The sequence below is a fragment of the Hylobates moloch genome, unplaced genomic scaffold (genome assembly GCF_009828535.3).
Source record: "Hylobates moloch isolate HMO894 unplaced genomic scaffold, HMol_V3 SCAFFOLD_13, whole genome shotgun sequence".
Classification (NCBI taxonomy): Eukaryota; Metazoa; Chordata; class Mammalia; order Primates; family Hylobatidae; genus Hylobates; species Hylobates moloch.
This window is the reverse complement of record NW_026652288.1, coordinates 35,254,748-35,275,943: the sequence shown is the minus strand read 5'-3', so window position 1 is coordinate 35,275,943 and position 21,196 is coordinate 35,254,748. Positions and strand designations below refer to the sequence as shown.

At 55.2% G+C, this 21,196-nt stretch overlaps 3 protein-coding genes across 6 annotated transcripts in view; all 3 read left to right on the top strand.

Moving 5' to 3' along the window:
* Positions 1–21,196, top strand: part of LOC116480610 (carcinoembryonic antigen-related cell adhesion molecule 1-like) — a 1,172,951-nt gene that overhangs the window by 514,773 nt on the left and 636,982 nt on the right.
* TMEM145 (transmembrane protein 145) lies at positions 1,961–13,865 on the top strand. 3 transcript variants are annotated; one of them, XM_032172761.2, is made up of 15 exons: positions 1,961–2,148; positions 2,920–2,994; positions 3,099–3,176; positions 3,261–3,347; positions 3,440–3,541; positions 3,641–3,725; positions 3,836–3,907; positions 4,020–4,088; positions 4,585–4,665; positions 4,766–4,844; positions 4,974–5,067; positions 5,801–5,973; positions 8,697–8,817; positions 12,385–12,591; positions 13,079–13,865. In XM_032172761.2, exons 1-15 carry the CDS (start codon positions 2,029–2,031, stop codon positions 13,325–13,327), a joined length of 1,692 nt encoding a protein of 563 aa, XP_032028652.1. In that variant the 5' UTR covers positions 1,961–2,028; the 3' UTR covers positions 13,328–13,865. The 3 variants fall into 3 exon arrangements, with proteins under 3 accessions (XP_032028652.1, XP_032028653.1, XP_032028654.1); XM_032172762.2 differs by lacking the exon at positions 3,099–3,176 and having other exon boundaries at positions 1,971–2,148; positions 13,079–13,840; XM_032172763.2 differs by lacking the exons at positions 3,099–3,176; positions 3,261–3,347 and having other exon boundaries at positions 1,971–2,148; positions 13,079–13,840.
* The window catches only part of MEGF8 (multiple EGF like domains 8), a 51,734-nt gene continuing 44,918 nt past the window's right edge, over positions 14,381–21,196 (top strand). The window contains exon 1 of one of the 2 annotated variants that reach the window (XM_032172736.2): positions 14,381–15,230. In XM_032172736.2, coding sequence (XP_032028627.1) covers positions 15,044–15,230 — 187 coding nt within the window. In that variant the 5' untranslated portion in view covers positions 14,381–15,043. The remainder of the gene's footprint in view (positions 15,231–21,196) is intronic. The other variant, XM_032172735.2, reaches the window with a different exon arrangement.

Here is a 21,196-nt window from a genome sequence, read left to right as displayed (position 1 = left end):
GCTAGAGTGCAATGGCACAATCTTGGCTCACTGCAACCTCCGCCACCCAGGTTCAAGCAATTCTCCTGCCTCAGCCTCCCAAGGAGCTGAGATTACAGGTATGCGCCACCATACGTGGCTAATTTTTGTATTTTAAGCAGAGATGGGTTTTCGCCATGTTGGCCAGGCTGGTCTCGGACTCCTGGTCTCAAGTGATCCTCCTGCCTTGGCCTCCCAAAGAGCTGCAATTACAGGCATGAGCCACCGTGCCCTGCCAACCCTGTATTTTTCAAGGTTGGTGGAAACTTGGTACTTGAGGAAAAGAACATTTCAGGCAAGGGGAACAGCATATGCAAGTCCTGGAGGAGGGTACATAGCAGGTACAGGGCCATTTTCACTCAGCAAATCCCTAGGCCACGCCAGGACCTAGAGTAAGCCACATCTGGGCCTGACCTTGAGCACCTCCTAGTCTGTGAACACAGGGAACAGTGTATGTGCAGGCTCAGGGCAGGAGTGACAGATCAGGGCTGAATCTGGCCCACAGGCTTTTTTTAATTTCACCCACGATATGTTTTAAATGTTGGAATAAATTGCCTACTGTTACAAACCAGGCAGTTTGCTTTTTTTTTTTTTTTAATTGCATTTCTGGCTTCTTTCAGAAAGAAAGAAAGAAAAAAGGATCTGGCAGCAGAATTACAATCCTTCCTGGCAACAACTGGCCAAGTAGCAGAGGCCTCCTCTTTGTGGGACCCACGCTCTCCATTAAAAATATTTCACTTATATTTCCAGCTTGGCCCCTTGGCTTAGAAAATTTGTAAAAAATGGTATTTTGAGCAGCCCCCAGTTTTCTGCAGTGGAGAAGGATGAAGCTAGAAATGTTTGTTGGAGTCTGATCAGGAAAATCAAGGTGAAGGGCATGGCCTCTACTCTGAAAAGCCTTTCTAGGGCTTGCTGTTGTCCACTGGGAAACCACAGGGTTGATACCCACATAGAGGGGACTGGGCTAGGAGATCACAAGGCTGAATGACTTGGCCCAGGTCTTATGGTGGACAAGTGACAAAGTAGGGGCCAGGCTGGGATTTGAATGAACCCAAGCAAGTTATTTCAACTTGGATCTGAAACATGCTTTTGGCTATCTCACACTACCACCTCTGTCTCTCACAGCAACCCAGTTTCACAGCGTGGTAAGCAGTGACAGGTCATGGTCAGGCAGAGGGGTACGGTGGTTATACTAAAGCCTCCACCACCACCATGTGGTGTAACAAGTGGCTTGCCCTCTCTGTGCCTCCGTGGGCACTTCGCAGGGTGCATCAGATCTAGAACGCTGGCAACTCCGGAATGGACACAGCTGGGGATGGCTGCAATAGAGGTGGTGATGGGCAATCAAAGACTTGTTGGCCAGGCACGGTAGCTCACACCTGTAATCCTAGCACTCTGGGAGGCCGAGGTGAGCAGATCACTTTAGATTAGGAGTTCGAAACCAGCCTGGCCAACATGGTGAAACCCTGTCTCTATTAAAAGTACAAAAAAATCAGCCGGGCGTGGTGGTGGGCGCCTGTAATCCCGGCTACTCAGGAGGCTGAGGCAGGAGAATTGCTTGAACCTGGGAGGTGGAGGTTGCAGTGAGCTGAGGTCGCGCCACTGCACTCCAGCCTGGGTGATAGAGCGAGACTGTCTCAAAAAAAAAAAATTAGTTTGGGGACTACATTAAGGGGAGGCCAGGACAGAGCATGGGTCTGGGGATCCGGAGAAGGCAGTCTGGAGGAGGCATGGCTTTGGAAGACTGAGTTCAGTTTAGGACACAGGAAACCATAGGTATCTACGGGACTCCAGGAGGGGAGAGCTGGGGCGGGGTGGCAGAGGATGAACGTCCCCCTCCCACGCGGAGAAGACAGGAGTCAGGTTGGGCCCTCTTGGAGGAGGGGGCGGGGAGCGCAGCGCCCGGCGGCCCCTTTAATCGGGGGCGCGCGCTGGCCAGCCCGCGCGCTCTCGCCTCCGTCGCCGGGCCGGAGCGGGAGCCGGAGCGGAGCCGGGGCCGGAGCGGGCGGAATGGAGCCCCCGCGCGCGCCCGCGCTGCGCCGCCTGCTGCCGTCGCTGCTACTCCTGCTGCTGTCACTGCCCCCCCGCGCCCGGGCCAAGTACGTGAGGGGCAACCTCAGCTCCAAGGAGGTGAGCATGCGGAGCCCTCCTCTGCCGCCGCCGGCCCCAGGGGGACGCAAGGGAGGCGAGGGGAGCGGATACCGCCCCGCCCCCTGCCACCCCTCCTGGAGGACTCCGGGAGCCTTGGGGGAATGGAGCCGAGGGCGATGGGGGACTGGGCCAGAGTCGAGGCTAAAGGGAGCTGTAGGGTCGCGGCCAGACCTGGGGGTTGTAGGAGGGACGTTGAGGTCAGAGCTGAGCGGGGAGGGGGAGCGGGTTGGGAGAGTCAGAGTTTGGGAAGGGGGGTGGTGCAGAGGTGGTGCTGAAGGGACAGCACTTTTCACTCAGCAGACAGCCCCGAGCTCACCGCCACACTCCCGCTCAGGACCGGGAGGGGGCCGTTTGGAAGATTCCCTCGCGCGGGATGGTCTTTGGGAGCACGGGGTGGGGTGCAGGGGAGTGTGGATATTGGGGGAACGGGGTTAGATATTGGCCAGGACACGAGGTGGCCAGGATGAGCATCTGGCCCCTAAGGTCTTTCTGGGGGATCCCGGGAAATGCAGGGAGGAGTGTTTGAATGGAGGGGAGGAAACTTGGGGGGCAATGGAGGGAGAAAATAAGGGCGGCAGGAATCCTGGACCCACAGTGATGGGATCAGGAAAGGAGTTTGGAGATGACCTGGTCTCCTTCTAGTACTTAGGAAGCCAGGTCCCTGGGGGGTAGGGAAGAAAATTTGGGGGTCTATGGAGTAAAGAGTTCTTGAAGGACTCAGCAGAGGGTCGGACTGGGCCCCTTTTTCAGGATTGGGTGTTCCTGACAAGATTTTGTTTCCTCTCGGATTACGGCCGACTGGACTTCCGTTTCCGCTACCCTGAGGTAAGTCTCCCCCAACACTCGCCATGCTGAGGCTGGGTACTTCCCTTGGCCTCCAAAGGCACAGGCTGCCCCAGCTCCCGGCCCCCAACATCTCTGGTCTGCAGGCCAAGTGCTGTCAGAACATCCTCCTATATTTTGACGACCCATCCCAGTGGCCAGCCGTGTACAAGGCAGGGGACAAGGTGAGGGCTGTGAAGAGGGCATAGGGGGAGACGGGAGAAGGTCGTTGCTGGCCGGGGGAGTGACCCTGTCCCTGCCTTCCCCAGGACTGCCTGGCCAAGGAGTCAGTGATCCGGCCGGAGAACAACCAGGTCATCAACCTCACCACCCAGTATGCCTGGTCCGGCTGTCAGGTGCAGGCTCAGCCTGGGGGAGTGGGCAGGTGCTGAAGGATGAGGCCTTCGGGGCATCAAGGACAGGCTTCAGCCTTCTTGTTTGTCCCCAGGTGGTATCAGAGGAGGGAACCCGCTACCTGAGCTGCTCCAGTGGCCGCAGCTTCCGCTCAGTGCGTGAAAGGTGGTGGTATATTGCGCTCAGCAAGTGTGGGGTAAGGGGCTGGGGTGGCCACCTGGACCACCTTCTCTTTGCCTTCCTGCCAACCCCCAACTTGCCCAGGGCCCCCCTTAGGCCTCCCTACTCCCCACAGGGTGATGGATTGCAGCTGGAGTATGAGATGGTCCTCACCAATGGCAAGTCCTTCTGGACACGACACTTCTCCGCTGATGAGTTTGGTGAGCACGTGGGGACCCAGAAACCAGGCTCTCTGTGGGACACCAGAGCTGGGTGCCCTCTGAGGGGACATCCACCTGAATGAACCTTACTACTCCTACCAAATCGGCAGGGATCCTGGAGACAGATGTGACCTTCCTCCTCATCTTCATCCTCATCTTCTTCCTCTCTTGTTACTTTGGATGTGAGTCTGGCACATGGGGTGTGGGGGAGGAGAGAGGAGGGAGCAGGGTTGGGGGAGGTGAGCTGCTCTCCCTTTCCGCCTGTGGACAGCCTTTCCCTACCTTGCTTCCTAGATTTGCTGAAAGGTCGTCAGTTGCTGCACACAACTTATAAAATGTTCATGGCCGCAGCAGGAGTAGAGGGTGAGGTTCCGTGTCCCAACTTTTGTGTTCTGAAAGAGAAGGCACTTGGGGCCAGACACCTGGGCCTAAGAGGAATGCTTGGGGGCCTGGACTCCTGGGTCCTGGGGGAGGAGGGGCTGGGGGCCTGGTCTCCTGGGTCCAAGGGAGAAGGGGCTGGGGGCCTGGACTCCTGGGTCTGAGTGAGGAGGGGGTGGAGGCCTGAGCCCCTGGGTCTGAAGGGAGGAGGGGGTGGGGGCCTGGACCCCTGGGTCTGAGGTGGGGGAGGGCCTGGACCCCTGGGTCTGAGTGGGGAGGGGGTGGGGACCTGGACCCCTGGGTCCTTGGGGAGCAGGGTTGGGGGCTGGACTCCAGATTCTCCTAGCAGGTGAGTCGGGGTAGAAGGTCTGGAGTCCTGAGGGAGGAGGTGGGGTTCAGACCGCCTGGATGGTAATGCTAGAGGACAGTGATGCCCCAGAGCTGCTTTCTATCCTTTCTTCTCTGCCCATCCTCCCCCCAGTCCTGAGCCTCCTGTTTTTCTGCATCTACTGGGGTCAATATGCCACCGATGGCATTGGCAACGAGAGTGTGAAGATCTTGGGTGAGAATGAAGCTGGGTGGGGAGAGGGTGGAGCCCAGGGCTCAGGTTGGGCATCGGGTCTGAGCCTGGCTCTGAGCCGCCCCCTCTTCCCTTCTCCCAGCCAAGCTGCTCTTCTCCTCCAGCTTCCTCATCTTCCTGCTGATGCTCATCCTCCTGGGGAAGGGATTCACGGTGACACGGTGCCCGGGCAGGGCATGCTCGTGGGGCGGCTGGTGGGGGAGCAGGGCAGGGGCAGGGTTGGGGGGCTTGGTGCATCCTCCTCCCTGACGGCCCCCACCCTGCTGTCTCCCCTCATGGCCTGCCGCCAGGGGCCGCATCAGCCACGCGGGCTCCGTGAAGTTGTCTGTCTACATGACCCTGTACACGCTCACCCATGTGGTGCTGCTCATCTACGAGGCGGAAGTGAGTCCCACTGGCCCCTGGCCGGGCCCCGCCTTCCCCTGCTTTTGGCACTGCCTCCCCCTTGACCTGCCTGCTCACCCTTGCCCACATCGTGCTCCTGCTGGCTCGCTCTCTCTCCCACTCTTCGATTTTCTGCTTTCCCATCTGTCTAAGTGATTCCTCCTCTCTTCACCATCCCGCAGCAGCTTTCTTCTCCGTCTCTCACTCTCTGTCACATTTGTGCTCAATATCGTGACTAAGAGTTCAGGGGTCACACAGACCTGGATTCCACACCAGCTTTCCCACTTCCTAGCTGCCTGACCTTGGGTGATGACCCCCGTCTCTGGGCCCATTTTCTTCTTGGAAAATTGGGAGGATCTTACCTACCCCATGGATCCCCTCTAAGGCTTTCTATCGTCTGTATGGCTTTGGCCAAAGGGCTTCCCTCTTAGCCTTAGTTTCCTCTTCTGTGAAATGGAGCAGTAGTAAGACCTACCTCGCTGAGTAGATGCTGATGGAAAAACACATGGGAGGTGTTTAGCCCTGTGTTGAGCACACAGTAACTGATTTATTCTCTTCCTATCTTTTTCACCCTCTCTCTCTACCTCAATATGCTTCCGTCTGCATGCCTGGCTCTCCTGTTGCTTGTATTCTGACCGAGTACCTGTGTTCCCAAGTGCCCAGGGGTGGGGTCCGGGGACCCTAATAGAGGGGAGGAGGCCAGGCTGTGATGGACCCTCTCCTGCGGGTCTAGTTCTTTGACCCAGGCCAGGTACTGTACACGTATGAGTCGCCGGCCGGCTACGGGCTCATTGGACTGCAGGTGGCGGCCTACGTGTGGTTCTGCTATGCTGTGCTTGTCTCACTGCGACACTTTCCCGAGAAGCAGCCTTTTTATGTGCCCTTCTTTGCTGCCTATACCCTCTGGTGAGAATTGGTGGGCCCCAGCCTGTCCCTGCCTCCCTCTCGAGGCTCCCCAGAAGTGGTTGCCCCCCATCTCAGACCCTCCATAGTGAGGAAGATGGGCTTTTCACTCAGGCAGCTGTCACCCAAAATCTGCGACTTACTCACTTTGTGAAAAATTACTTTCACAAGAAGTGCATCACATTTACCCATAAAACAACAGGATCTCGCTGGGCGCGGTGGCTCACGCCTGTAATCCCAGCACTTTGGGAGGCCGAGGTGGGCGGATCACAAGGTCAGGAGATGGAGACCATCCTGGCTAACACAGTGAAACCCCGTCTCTACTAAAAATACAAAAAAATTAGCCAGCCATGGCAGCGTGCGCCTGTAGTCCCAGCTGCTGGGGAAGCCGAGGCAGGAGAATGGCGTGAACCCAGGAGGCGGAGCTTGCAGTGAGCCGAGATCGCGCCACTGCACTCCAGCCTGGGCGACAGAGCGAGAGTCTGTCTCAAAAAAAAAAAAAAAAAAAAAAAACAAAGAAAACAAAAAAATGATCTCCTCAGGCTGGGCATGGTGGTTCATGCCTGTAATCCCAGCACTTTGGGAGGCCGAGGCAGGTGGATCACCTGAGATCAGGAGTTTGAGACCAACATGATCAACATGGTGAAACCCCATCTGTACCAAAAAATAAAAAAATTAGCCGGGCATGCTGGTGGGCACCTGTAATCCCAGCTACTCAGGAGGCTGAGGCAGGAGAATTGCTTGAACCTGGGAGGCAGAGGTTGCAGTGAGCCGAGATCACGTCATTGCATTCCAGCCTGGGCAACACAGCACGACTCCATCTTCAAAAAAAAAAGGATCTACTCAAAGGGATATCTTGAGCAAGCATAGGCCACTATATGAGGGCCGAGTGTCTGGCACATAGTAAATGTTCGGTAAAAACTATTGTAGGCTGGGTGCGGTGGGTGGCTTATGCCTGTACTCCCAGAACTTTGGGAGGCCAAGATGGGTGGATCATTTGAGGTCAGGAGTTCAAGACCAGCCTGGCCAACATGGTAAAACCCCATCTTTACTAAAAATACAAAAAAATTAGCCAGGCATGGTGGTGCACGCCTGTACTGCCAGTTACTCAGGAAGCTGAAGCAGGAGAATCGCTTGAACCTGGGAGACCAAGGTTGCAGTGAGTTGAGATCGTGCCCCTGTACTCTAGCCTGGGCAACAGAGTGAGACTCCATCTCAAAAACAAACAAAAAACAACAACAACAAACAAAACAAAAAAACACCCAAAACTATTGTAATTATTATTGTTCACCATAACATAGCAAAAAGGTTGGCAGATTCTGAGCCAGACTATCCGGGTTCAGATCCCAGCTCTAAAGCTTATAGATGATGTGACCTCAGAGAAGCCCATTAACTTCTCTCTGCCTCAGTTTCCTCACCTTTTAATGGGGATGGAAATTTTTTTTTTTTTTTTTTTTGAGACGAAGTCTCGCTCTGTCGCCCAGGCTGGAGTGCAGTGGCGCAGTCTCGGCTCACTGCAAGCTCCGCCTCCCGGGTTCACGCCATTCTCCTGCCTCAGCCTCTCCAAGTAGCTGGGACTACAGGCGCCCGCCACCACGCCCGGCTAATTTTTTGTATTTTTAGTAGAGACGGGGTTTCACCGTGGTCTCGATCTCCTGACCTCGTGATCCGCCCGCCTCGGCCTCCCAAAGTGCTGGGATTACAAGCGTGAGCCACCGCGCCCGGCCGGGGATGGAAATTTTATCTGCCTCATAGAGTCACTGTGAGAGTTAAATGAGTTTATATACGTCAAATGCTAAGAAACAGGCCTGGCATGCAATAAGTCCTTACTTCTTATTATCATTTGTTCATTCATTCGTCAAATATCTATTTTTTTTTGAGATGGAGTCTTGCTCTGTCGCCCAGGCTGGAGTGCAGTGGCACGATCTCAGCTCACTGCAACCTCCGCCTCCTGAGTTCAAGCGATTCTTCTGCCTCAGCCTCCCAAGTAGCTGGGACTACAGGCGCATGCCTCCACGCCCAGCTAATTTATGTATTTTTAGTAGAGATGTGGTTTCCGCCATATTGGCCAGGCTGGTCTGGAACTCCTGACCTCAGGTGATCCGCCTGTCTTGGCCTCCCAAAGTGCTGGGATTACAGGCATGAGCCACTGTGCCCAGCCTGATTTCTTTTTTTTTTTTTTTTTTGAGATGGAGTTTCGCTCTTGTTGCCCAGGCTGGAGTGCAGTGGTATAATCTCCGCTCACTGCGGCCTCCGCCTCCCGGGTTCAAGTGATTCCCCTGCTTCAGCCTCCCAAATAGCTGGGATTACAGGTGCATGCCACCACACCCAGCTAATTTTGTATTTTTAGTAGAGACGGGGTTTCACCATGTTGGTCAGGCTGGTCTCGAACTCCCAACCTCAGGTGATCTGCCTGCCTTGGCCTCCCAAAGTGCTGGGATTATAGGCGTGAGCCACCATGCCCGGCCTATCTATTGATTTCTTATCAGATGCCAGGATTTGGGGTGGTGTGGAACTGAGTTAAATTGAACCTTGTTCTTGCCCCTCAGAATTTCCCAGTCCAGTCCTGCCCCATTTCAGTCTCTGGCTTCTGAAGGTCACACTGGCTTCCCTCCAGTTTGGGACCTGCTTGGGGTCTGTGTGTGTACATGGCAGGGGAGGTGGGGCTATAGGGTGGGGTGGAGGACAGGAGCAGTGTCTCTACTGACCCAATACTTCCCCTTCAGGTTCTTTGCGGTTCCTGTCATGGCCCTGATTGCCAATTTCGGCATCCCCAAGTGGGCCCGGGAGAAGATTGTCAATGGCATCCAGCTGGGGATCCACTTGTACGCCCATGGCGTGTTCCTGGTGAGGATGGGCATATGTCGGGGGTGGAGGGGAGGACCTGAGGGCAGAAGATGTGTGAGGCTCCTACACCTGATCTGCTGGACCTCCTGTTCTGAGGTCTTGATCCATTTTCCTTTTAGTCAGTCTCCCTTTATTGAGAGCCTGCTTGGTTCCTGCAGGTTCCTCTACTGTGCTCCTAAGAGTCCATTTTCTTCTGTTTTTTTTTTTTTTTTTTTTTTTGAGACAGAGTCTCACTCTGTCTCCCAGGCTGGAGTGCAATGGCTTGATCTCGGCTCCCTGCAACCTCCGCCTCTCAGGTTCAAATGATTCTTCTGCCTCAGCCTCCCAAGTAGCTGGGATTACAGGTGCCCACCACCACATGCAGCTAATTTTTTGTATTTTTAGTAGAGATGGGGTTTCACCATGTTGGTCAGGTTGGTGTCGAACTCCTGACCTCAGGTGATCCACCCGTCTCAGCCTCCGAAAGTGCTGGGATTACAGGCATGAGCCACCTTGCCGGGCCCATGTCCATTTTCTTCCGTTCCTTTCTCCCACTTTGTGTCCTGGCCTCTTTCCTCAACCCCCGTCCTCTCTTTTTGCCCTCCCTTCCCATTTGCATTCCTGACCCTGTGTCCCCAGATTCTTCCATTTCTCTTCTGTATCTCCACTGCCTTCCCCACCCTCCTTGATCTCTCCACTCTCCCTCTGCCCCTGCCCACATTCTGCCATCACAGGCCACTGTTCAGGAAGAAGCAGCTGGGGTGGCACAGGGTGAAGCTTTTGGGCTCCTAGGTCGGCATCAGGAGGGTACAGCACCACATCTTTTTTTTTTTTTTTTTTTTTGAGACGGAGTCTCGCTCTGTCACTAGGCTGGAGTGCAGTGGCGTGATCTTGGCTCACTGCAACCTCTACCTCCCAGGTTCCTCTCCTGCCTCAGCCTCCGGAGTAGCTGGGACTACAGGAGCACGCCACCATGCCTGGCTAAGTTTTTTTTTTGGTTTTTTTTTTTTTTTTTTTTTGAGACGGAGTCTTGCTCTGTTGCCCAGGGTGGAGTGCAGTGGCACGATCTTGGCTCACTGCAACCTCCGCCTCCCGGGTTCATGCCATTCTCCTGCCTCAGCCTCCCTAGTAGCTGGGACTACAGGCGCCCGCCACCACGCCTAGCAAACTTTTTGTATTTTTAGTAGAGACGGGGTTTCACCGTGTTAGCCAGGATGGTCTCGATCTCCTGACCTCGTGATCCGCCCGCCTCAGCCTCCAAAAGTGTTGGGATTACAGGCATGAGCCACCGCGCCTGGCCCTGACCACGTCTATTCTTTGCCCTGGTTCACATCCTATCTGACATTCTTGGCGACAGTTCTAATATTCATTAATGTATTCATCGATTGTTCACTGGGCACCTGTCTTGAACCAGTCTGTTTCATTCTAGGAACATCCATATGCATTTATTCCTGCCCTCTTGTTTAATTGGCAGAGCAGCTCCAGGAGAGGGTGGATAATTGACATTGTTCCCATTACATAGAGCGGGGAAGCTAAGGCCCAGAGAGGAGAAGTGACGTGCTAGGGCTCCGTGGCCTTTGGCGGCAGGCAAATACTTTGAACCCTATCCTTCTCCAGCAGACCATAAGGTCTGAAATGAAGGGGAACCAGAAAGGGAAACAGGCATGACCCAGTGTCCCAGCTTCTGACTGGGACAGGTGGGGCTATAGGGTGGGGTGGAGGACAGGAGCAGTGTCTCTACTGACCCAATAGAGATAATAGAATATTTTCTTTGAAACGGATCTCCTCTGTCACCCAGGCTGGATCATGGCCACGGGTCACTGCAACTCCCTCCGGTTCACCCATTCTCTGCCTCACCTCGATACTGGACTACAGGCAATTTTTTGTATTTTTAGTAGAGACGGGGTTTCACCATGGTCTCGATCTCCTGACCTCGGGATCCACCCGCCTCGGCCTCCCAAAGTGCTGGGATTACAAGCGTGAGCCACCGCGCCCGGCCTAGAATATTTTCATAATACAGAAAGTTCAACTGGACAGCAACTAATAGACTCTAAAATGTCTCGGTGAGGCAGGAACCAGACTCTTCTGTTCCCTACTGAGGGAACCTTGTGTAGGGAGTGGGCCTAGCCACCGAGGGAGGGGACAGGTCCCCATCCTTTGCCGCAGAGCCTGACTTAGGTACAGACTCGCTCACCTTCGCAGGCCAGTCCATCCTGAAGCTCTGCAGGAAGTCAGAAAGGGACAGAAAGAGGAGAAATGCTGAGAACCCATCATGTGCGGGGCTCTGCACCAGTGGTTTTCATTTCCACCCTCTCATCTTTCCAAGTAGGCGCTACAATCCCTTTTCCCCACAGCGAGGCTCAGGGAGTTTAATCAACATGCCCCAGATCCCATACTCAGTGAGCTACAGATCCCAGAGGTGGGATGCAGGTTCAGAATGGCAAGCGCAGCGCCCTTCCTGCTGTATCTCAGCCAGCTTCCTTCCTAAGGATGCTCGCGTTAGCTCAGCACAGCTCCACCTGGGTATCCCAATGCTCATTGCTTTCAGCTCCTTGTTCATTTTTTTCAGTACAACCTTAGAGGAGCTGTGTTAGGCTTCCGTAAATATGGCGATGGAGTCACACTCAGTCCCTGCCTTCACAGCCTATCAGACTAACTGGTACCAGACATCCCTACATTCCCCCAATATTTATTTATTTATTTATTTAAATTTTTTTTTTTCGAGACGGAATCTTGCTCTGTCGCCCAGGCTGGAGTGCAGTGGCATGATCTCGGCTGACTGCAACCTCTGCCTCCTGGGTTCAAGCAATTCTCCTGCTTTAGCCTCCCAAGTAGCTGGGATTACAGGCGCACCACCACACCTGGCTAATTTTTGTATTTTTAGTAGAGACGGAGTTTCACCATGTTGGCCATGCTGGTCTCAAACTCCTGACCTCAGGTGATCCGCCCGCCTCGGCCTCCCCAAGTGCTGGGATTACAGGCGTGAGCCATGGCGCCCGACCCACCAATATTTATTGAAGGCTTATATGCGCCAGGCATGGTTCTAGAAGGTACTAGGGACGCAGTAGGGAACAGAAGAGTCTGGTTCCTGCCTCACCGAGACATTTTAGAGTCTATTAGTTGCCGTCCAATTGAACTTTCTGTATTTATGAAAATATTCTATTATCTGCACTTTCCAATATGGGAGCTACTAACCACATGTGGCTGTTGAGCACTTGAATGTGGGTAGTGCATAGTGAGTGTGTAGTGAGGAGTGTGACTGACCAAAATTTAAATTTTATTTTGATTAAATTTAAGCTACATGCAGCCAGTGGCTATCATACAGTGCAGGACGCTGACCCTAACCAATCAGTGACAGCTCAGTGATCAGGGCTCTGATGGAGGAAGCACAGGCTGAGTTGTGTTGAAGGGAAAAGGTGAGGGTCCGGGGCATTTTGAGAGCCCAGAGGGGGCGCCTAATCCAGTGTGAATGGCTTCAGGGAAGTGTGGGGGATGTCAAGTGAAAGGGAATCCTTCGGACCCCGAGTTTATGGGGACAGCCTTCGGCCTGACAGTGCCTCTCACACCTGCTCCTGGCCCTGGCCTCAGATCATGACCCGCCCATCAGCGGCCAACAAGAACTTCCCGTACCACGTGCGCACGTCTCAGATCGCATCAGCCGGAGTCCCTGGACCCGGAGGGAGCCAATCCGCTGACAAGGCCTTCCCGCAGCACGTCTATGGGAACGTGACGTTTATCAGCGACTCGGTGCCCAACTTCACGGAGCTCTTCTCCATCCCCCCGCCCGCCACCTCCGTAAGCCCCGCGGCCCTAGCGCCCGAGGAGCTGCTGGCGCCGCCCCTGGAGTACCTGACCCCGCTCCCGGCCCCGCCGCCGCCCCCAGCGCCCGGGCGCCTGAGCCCTCCCCCTGCTTTTCGCACTCCCCGCGTCCCAACGCCGCGCCGCGACCGTCCCCTGGCGCCCGCGCCCACCCTGCCTGACTGGGTCCTGGCGCTGTTGCGCACACCCCCGCAGACTCCCTGCGCCTTGCCCCCACCGCCCGCCTTCCGCGGCTCTCCCCCAGCTCCCCGGCCGCCGCCGGAGTTCGCCCCGCGCGCCCCAACGCCGCCCTTCGAGTACCTGGCCCCGCTGCCCAGGCGCCCCGCCACCCAGTCCTTCCCTGACTGACACGTGCGTCCACACCTGGGGTGGAAGGGTTCTCCGGGGGAGGGGGACGGGCCTTCGGGGCCGCATCTGCCCCCCGAGGGTCCTGGACGGCCTCTGACCCTGACCCCCCTCCCAGGCCGGGAAGCAGGTGGAGGAGACAGCGGTGGCGGCGGCGGTGGCCCCGAGGGGCCGCGTGGTGACCATGGCCGAGCCGGGCGCAGCCTCCCCCCCACTTCCCGCTCGGTTCCCCAAGGCGGCCGATCCGGGCTGGGACGGCCCGACGCCGCCCTACCAGCCGCTCGCGCCCCAGACGGGGGCGCCGCACACCGGCTTCACCGAATACTTCAGCATGCACACGGCCGGGGGCACCGCACCCCCGGTCTGAGCACCCCTGCCCGCCCCTGCCCCCTGGGCCATGACCGGGCCCCGGCCGGGCTCCAGACCCCTGCTTTATTCCGGCCCGAGAGCTCGGCCATCCCGGGCCTTCCCGACCCTTCCCACCCCGCGCGCCCAGGTTGGGTACGCTGCGTCCCGCCCCCCTCCCCTCTGTGCCAAACGGTCCCGCGGGAGCCGCTCTCCCCGTCCCCTCCCTCAGCCCCTGCCCCGAGCGGCGCCGGATTCTGGGCTCCCGCTGTTCCGTGACCTCCGGCCCCCGGGCCCCCTTCGAGACCTCTGACCCCGCTGGACTCCGGAACACCCGTGGTGACCGCCGGGACCCTGCCTGTGACTCTCCAGGACTCTGCGACCCCGGGATGGATATTGCGATGCTGGTCTCGACCCTGAAACCCTCCCTCGGATCTGTGACCTCGGACCCGTGCTCCGTCTGCCCCATCTCCATTCCGGGGGCCTTCCCTCGGGTCCCTGGCAGAAAGACATTTTCCCCCTTCTTGCCAAAATAAAAAAGGATTCGTTTTTATCTATAACATGGCTTCTTTTGCATCTTGACGGTGTTCAGCGGCGGGGCTGAGCCAGAACTATGTCAGGCTTGGCACCTCACTGTGTCCATCTGTGAAATGGGAATTTTGAACCGGAGGCAGGGGCCTGTATAACCTGATCTTTATGTTGCCCCAGAATGTGGGAACATTGAAGATGTTCAAACATCTAGCAGTGTCTTGCACCGCTCCTTTATTTTTGCCTTTCTTTCCTCACTCAGAGGTAGAGGCGCCCTCCAGTGGCCCATGCTTTGCTGAACCACAGGCACCCAGAGTTTGGGTTGCGATCTTAGCACTGCGCATATGTAATTTTCTCTCCTTCCAGGAGGACGCTGCTGCGCATGCGGTTGGGAACAAATGGGCGGGGAATTTCCCCGGAAGTGTCCCTTTATGGAGGGTTGGGGGTTGGGCGCTCCGCAGTCCTCCCAGGGCCGCTCTGACCGGCCGCTCTGCAACTTCTCGCCTCCTCTCAGCCGTCTCTCCCACAGCGGCTGCTCGGCTCCCGCCCCCTCGCCCTCCCACAGCGGGTCTTCCCGCGGCCGCTCTGGCCGAAGCGTCCCCTCGTCTCTCTGATCTGGCCCATCCGGCTTCGGAGGGAGGCGAGGGTGGGTGAGCAAAGGGATTGGGTCTATGGGGTCCAGGCCCGAGCCCCTGAAGACAGGCTCCGCCCCCGGCACCCGCTCGCGCCCCGCCCCCGGCTGGAGGAGTCTCTCCTGGACCATCCGAGCCTGGCCTGTCCCTGCCCGCAGCCTCTATGGAGGCTTCTGCCGGGCCTTAGAGCCCTTCGCCCCCTGGGGACCCAGCCGTCTATAAGGTCCGTTTGGCCTGCAGCAGCCTGAGTCTGTAATGCTGGACACTGTTTATGGGATCGGCCCCCTATGGAGGCCCGTGTCTATAGGGGACCCCTACGGTCCCTAGGGATCGGCCCCGTCCATAATGACTCCATATACAGGGCCTTCCATCGCTCTGTAGGGCCCAGCCCTCGGCTTCCACAGCCTGTCAGCAGTGGCCGTTCCCTTCGCCCGGACTGCGTCTCCGGGACCTCTTCGGTCTACAAGGCCATGTTATGCCTATAGAGGTCGCATTTGCGGGGCCTCACCCCAGGTAGAGGGTCCTCTCCAGGTTTTTACGGCCTGTCCCCGCGCTAAGGGTCAGTGCAGGAGGCGGCGATGGCCCTGGGCAAGGTTCTGGCCACGGCACTGGCTTTGGCCTTGGCCGTGCTGGGGTCGCTGTCCCCTGGGGCCCGGGCGGGGGACTGCAAGGGGCAGCGGCAGGTGCTGCGGGAGGCGCCAGGCTTCGTGACGGATGGTGCGGGCAACTACAGCGTCAATGGCAACTGCGAGTGGCTCGTCGAGGGTGAGTGGGGCCGCGTGGGTCACTCACTAATTCGCTGCTAGTTCATTCATGTGTGCATTCATCCACTCACCACATTCCCAGAGCTCGGTTCTGGTCCAGGTCTTTTGCTCTAAAATGCCTGACACCCAGGGTTGCAGCCAACCTGGGCCCTGCCCTGGAAGTCCTCCAAGTCTGGTGGGGGAGATGCACCTACACCCAGATTTACAATTTACAGGAGCATCAGTGCCGGGTCTTCTGGGTAACTGTTAAGAACTCAGGGTCTGGGTCCAATCATCTGGCTTTGAATTTCGTTCTACTACTACTTTTTTTTTTTTTTTTTTTTTTTTTTGAGATGGGGGCCTCACTCTGTCACCCAGGCTGGAGTGCAATGGTACCAACACAATTTACTTACTGCAGCCTCGACCTCCTGGGCTCAAGTGATCCTCCCACCTCAGCCTCCCAAGTAACTGAGTGTGTAGAGACAGAGTCTCACCATGTTGCCCAGGCTAGTCCCGAACTCCTGGGCTCAAACGATCCTCGCACCTCAGCCTCCCAAAGTGTTGGGATTGTAGGTGTGAGCCACTGTGCCTGGCTTCTTATTGTTAGCTTTGTGACTTTGAGCAGGTGGCTTTCTTTCTCTAAGGTTTGGTTTCCTTCCCCCCACAAATGGGATAACAACAGTACTCACCTCATAAGAGTTGATGGAATGAAATGAAAACAGGTATTTAACGTGCCTGATGTGTGGCATATAGCAACTGTTCAATAAATGGCATTAGGATTATTATTGTTGTTATTTGTAAAGTACTTCAATAAAAGCATTTTTCTTCAGTCATTCATGTACCAGACATTATGTTTGCCATTGGACATAGCCCAGACTGAGACAGCTCCAGCAATCCCCAGTGACTTAGGTCTTGGAGTCTAGTTGGGGAGACGAACACATTAATAGTGGGAGGCAGGAGTGGTCTGTGATGGAGGAACCCCACAGGCCTGGGAGAGCCCAGAGAAAGTGCCTGATCTGGGGCCAGGGAGAACAGAGAGAGGCTTCCTGGAGGAGGCAATGTCTAAGCTGAGACCTAAAGGACCAATAGGAATCTGTCAGGAGTGGGAGGAAAGGCCCCAGCCCTACCCTTCTGGGCTCCCAGTCAGTGGGAGAGACAAACCCACTCCAAGGCTGTTTGTTTTCCTTTTCCACCCAATAAACTCCTATGCATGCCTCAGTGGCTCTTTCTCTGTGAAGACATGTGACTTAACCTGGGGTATAGCTGAGATCAGAGGCATTTGTAGGAGGGAGCAGAAGGGCATTCCAGGCAAGAATAGCCGTGCAAAGGCGGGGAAGCAGGAGAGTGATGCTTTTGAAGAACTAGAAATCCAGTGTGTTAAAACATAGAATACTGGCAGGGCATGGTGGCTCATGCATGTAATCCCAGCACTTTGGGAGGCCGAGGCTGGCAGATCACCTGAAGTCAGGAGTTTGAGACCAGCCTGGGCAGCATCTCTACTAAAAATATAAAAATTAGCTGGGTGTGATGGCACACGCCTGTAGTCCCAGCTCTCAGGAGGCTGAGGCACAAGAATCGCTTGAACCTGGAGGTTGCAGTGAGCCGATATTGGGCCACTACGCTCCAGTCTGCGCAGCAGAGCGAGACTCCATCTTAAACAAAAACACAGAATACAAGACAATGAATGAGCCAGAGGCTGCAGGGTGGGAGGAGCCAGCAGGTGTAGGGCTATGTGATTTTGAGCTGTATCCTGAGGGCAATACAGGGGTGGAAGAGAAGTTGAAAGGCAGTACCTGCAGAAGCCCAGGAAGGCCTCACAGAGTAGTGGATGTAGAAGCTGGCCTCCAGACAGGGGAGGTCTTGGGCAAAGGCCAGAGGTGTGACAGAGCCTGGATCATGCAGGGCCTCCCTTGGGAGGCTGTGGAGCTTTGTCTTTGTCTGGGGGCTCTGGGGAGCTATGGAAGGGTTTTGAGCAGGGAGAGGACATGATCTTATTTATGTTTTAGAAGATCTCTCTGGCTGCTGTGTGGGGTGTGGATGAAGGCATGTTTCTTGGTGTTAGCATGTCTACCTGTCCCCAGCTTGGGGGCCATTCCTGTCAAGCTAGTGGGATGAGAACAGAATAGGAAGTGTGTGTGTGTGTGTGTGTGTGTGTGTGTGTGGCGAAGGGGTCTGTGTGCTGGATATAAATCACTCTCTGGCCTTAAAGAGTCCCAGACTGGTTAGGTCAGGTGCAGTGGCTCACGCCTGTAATCCTAGCACTTTGGGAGACCAAGTGGGGCAGATCACCTGACGTCAGGCGTTAGAGACCAGCCTGGCCAACAGGAAGAAACTTACTAAAACTACAAAAATTAGCCCGGCATGGTGGCGCACACCTGTGATTCCAGCCTGGGTGACAGAGCGAGACTCCACCTCCAAAAAAGAAAAAAAAGTCTCAGTCTGGTTGGGAATGGTGGGACTGGACACAGATATTCAGCCCCCAGTGTGTTCACTGAGACAGTGCTCAGGGCTAAGAAGGGAAGTGGAGGGGTGGGGTGGATGTACCTAGGGAGGAAAGAGGACTGTGCTGGAGGTCACAGAGGAGGAGCCACTGAAACAGGGTTCTAAAGCATGCATAGGAGTTTATTGAGTGGGAAAAGGGAACAAACAGTCTCTATGAAGACATGAGGGTGGCTGGAGTGTCTCAGGATCCCTATCTAGGTTTGTCTGGTCTGATGGCACTTTTGACTGGGAGGTAATGAGAGCCAGAAGCAGGGGAAGAGGGGCCTTAAATGTCACACTGAGCAGCCTGGCCTTCCCCTTGGGGTTGATGGGGAGCCACAGGAGGTTTTGAGCAGGAGTAGGGCATTGCCCTCAGGCTGGGTGGGGGGCAGACTGGAGACTTGGTGAGCTGATCTGACAAGAGAGGATGAGTTCCTAACTGGGGCAGGGGCTTAGAGGGGTGGAGAGGTGTAGAGAGTACAATAGATGTTTGTAGAGTTTCACCGATGAGACTTGGGGACCAACTGGGTAGATGTTGGGGTGAGGGGGGAGTCTGGGAGACCTCCAGACCCCCCTTGATGATCTTCTGTTCTTACCAATGCCTGTCACTTCTTACCTATAAGAACCAACATCTTCCTCTATCTATTATAAAATAAACAACCAGCCAGGGGCAGTGGCACACGCCTGTAATCTCAGCACTTTGGGAATCTGAGATGGAAGGATTACTTGAGCCCAGGAGTTAGAGACACTGTCTCTGCAAAAAAATTACAAAAGATTAGCTGGGCGTGGTAGGTGGTGGCATGTACCTATAGTTCCAGCTACTGGAGAGGCTGAGGTGGGCAGATCCCTTGAGCCTAGGAGGCTGAGGTCTCAGTGAGCCGAGATTGCACTGCTATACTCTAGCCTGGGCAGCAGAGCGAGACCCTGTCTCAGGAAAAAAAAAAAAAAAAAAAAGATAAACAACCAACCTACTAACTTTTGTGTTATGTTCACGCTTTATCTAGTCCTAGACTTTTCTTCTTTTTTCCGAGACAGAATTTTGCTCTGTTGCCCAGGCTGGAGTGCAATGGCTTCATCTCAGCTCACTGCAGCTTCTGCTTCCCAGGTTCAAGTGATTCTCGTGCCTCGGTTTCCTGAGTAGCTGGGATTACAGGCATTTGCCACCATGCCTGGCTAATTTTTATATTTTTAGTAGAGACGGGGTTTCTCTATGTCGGCCAGGCTGGTCTCAAACTCCTGGCCTCAAATGATCTGCCCTGGGATTACAGACGTGAGCCACCACACCCAGCCCAGTCCTAGTCCTTATAACATCCCATGGATAAGAGGCATCCTGCTTTTGAGCAGGAGGGGTTTGGGATTGATTTCTGTCTGGAATGGTATGGGGGTTGGGTGGAAACACAAGACCTTCAACTTAGGGAAGAACTTGGGGAGGCAGATGGTGAGCCGGCCTCCGGCAGGCACTTAACAAAGATGTACTTGTGATTCCAGGAACAGAGCTTTATAGTTTGGTTGAGGCTGGTAAGACTCTGGGAGGTCTGGTTGTGTGGCCGTGCTGAATGATTCTTCTGCGCTCCCCAGAGCATGGGTGGGGTCTGTGTCTGATGTTCTTGGGGGCTCTGGTCAGAGCCTCAGGGAGAGCTTCCAGATTTAGTATTCCTTCTTTTGTGTATTTCTTCATTCCATCATCCAGCATTTCCTGAGCCTTTGCCAAGCCCAGGTCTGGGCAATGCTGCAGAGGGAATTAAGCCCACATCCAGCCCTGCCCTATGGGCCTTGTAGGCTGCAGGGAGACAGACCTGGACATAGATGTTCCTGGCCCAGGGGAATGAAGGTTATAATGGGATGTGAGAACACTGGAGAGGGGGCACCTAACCCAGCTAGAGGGCATCAGGAAGAGGGCTGGTGGTGGGAAGCGATAATATGTTGCAGACAGAGGGAGAAGCTTGTACAAAGGCCCAGCTCCCATTAGAGCTGTAAGCAGTGGGGTGATTTGAAACAAAGCGAGGGTCTGAACAGCAGGTTAAGGAACTGGACTTTCTCCTAGGGTGGTAGGGAGCCATGCAGGGCTTTGGGGCAGGGGAGGGACGGGGCCAGATGTTGAGTTGGGAAGATCAGAGATTCATGTCAGGGCAAGGAGGAGGCTGGATCAATGGTTCTGGTGAGACAGGATGAGGCCGGGCAGCCAGGGCACACCCTGGCTCTAAGCTGGCAGGCTGGAGTCGTCACCTCGTTGAATGTTCACCCCAGCCTTTGTAGGTGGGGGGAATTATCCCCATTTTACAGTCATGGAAACTAAGGCTCAGAGAGCCCATAGAACTGGCCCAGGATCACCCAAGCCATTGGCAGTGGTGGCTGAGTGTCTCCACGATCCCGATAGGCTCACTAAGGGTCATGGGGGAAAGGGCTGGCCCAGGGTCCTCCAGCTGGTCATGGACAGAGCCAGAACCAGAGCCTAGGCCGCCTAATTTCCCTCACCCAGAGGACTGCCCTGAGCTGCCTGTTCAGGAGCCTTCTCATGTGGGATGTGGAAGGTGGAATGAGAGAGGCTACCTGAACCAGGACTGGCAGAGAACAAGACAGTGACAGTGTTGGGGCAGTGGCACTCACCACGATATGTGGGCCCCGTTGTCGGCATTTCTTTTTTTTTTTTTTGAAACAGAGTTTCACTCTTCTCACCCAGGCTAGAGTGCAATGGCATGATCTCAGCTCACTGTAACCTCTGCCTCCCGGGTTCAAGAATTCTCCTGCCTCAGCCTCCCAAATAGCTGGGAGTACAAGCATGTGCCACCACATCCAGCTAATTTTTTGTATTTTTAGTAGAGACGAGGTTTCACCATGTTGACCAGGCTGGTCTCGAACTCCTGACCTCAAGCGATTCACCCACCTTGGCCTCCCAAAGTGCTGGGATTATAGGCGTGACCCATGGCGCCCAGCCTCTTTTTTTTTTGAGTCCCCTCTGTCGCCCAGGCTGGAGTGCAAGGGTGCGATCTTGGCTCACTGCAACCTCTGCCTCCCAGGTTCAAGCAGTTCTCCTGCCTCAGCCTCCTGAGTAGCTGGGACTCACACCACCATGCCTGGCTAATTTTTGTATTTTCTTTTAGTAGAGACAGGGTTTCACCATGTTGGCCAGGCTGTTCTGTAACTCCTGACCTCAGGTGATCCGCCCGCCCTGGCCTCTCAAAAGTGCTGGGATTACAAGCATGAGCCACCCACCCCACTTCGTTGTCACCATTTCGTGTGCATTATTGCTCCTCATGAGGTTGCAGTCAGATGTCAGCTGGGGCTGCAGTCAGCTGAATGTTCACCTTGGCTAGACATCCAGGAAGGTCCCTTCCAGGGCTGGCAGTTGATGCTGGCTATCAGCTGGAAGCTCAGTTGGGACTGTCAGCCGGAGTGCCTGTGTGTGGCCTTTTCTTGTGGCTTTGGCTTTTCTTTTTTTTGCTTTTTTTTTTTGAGACGAAATCTCACTCTTAGTCCTCCTCATAGTCCTCCTCGCTATAATCCTCC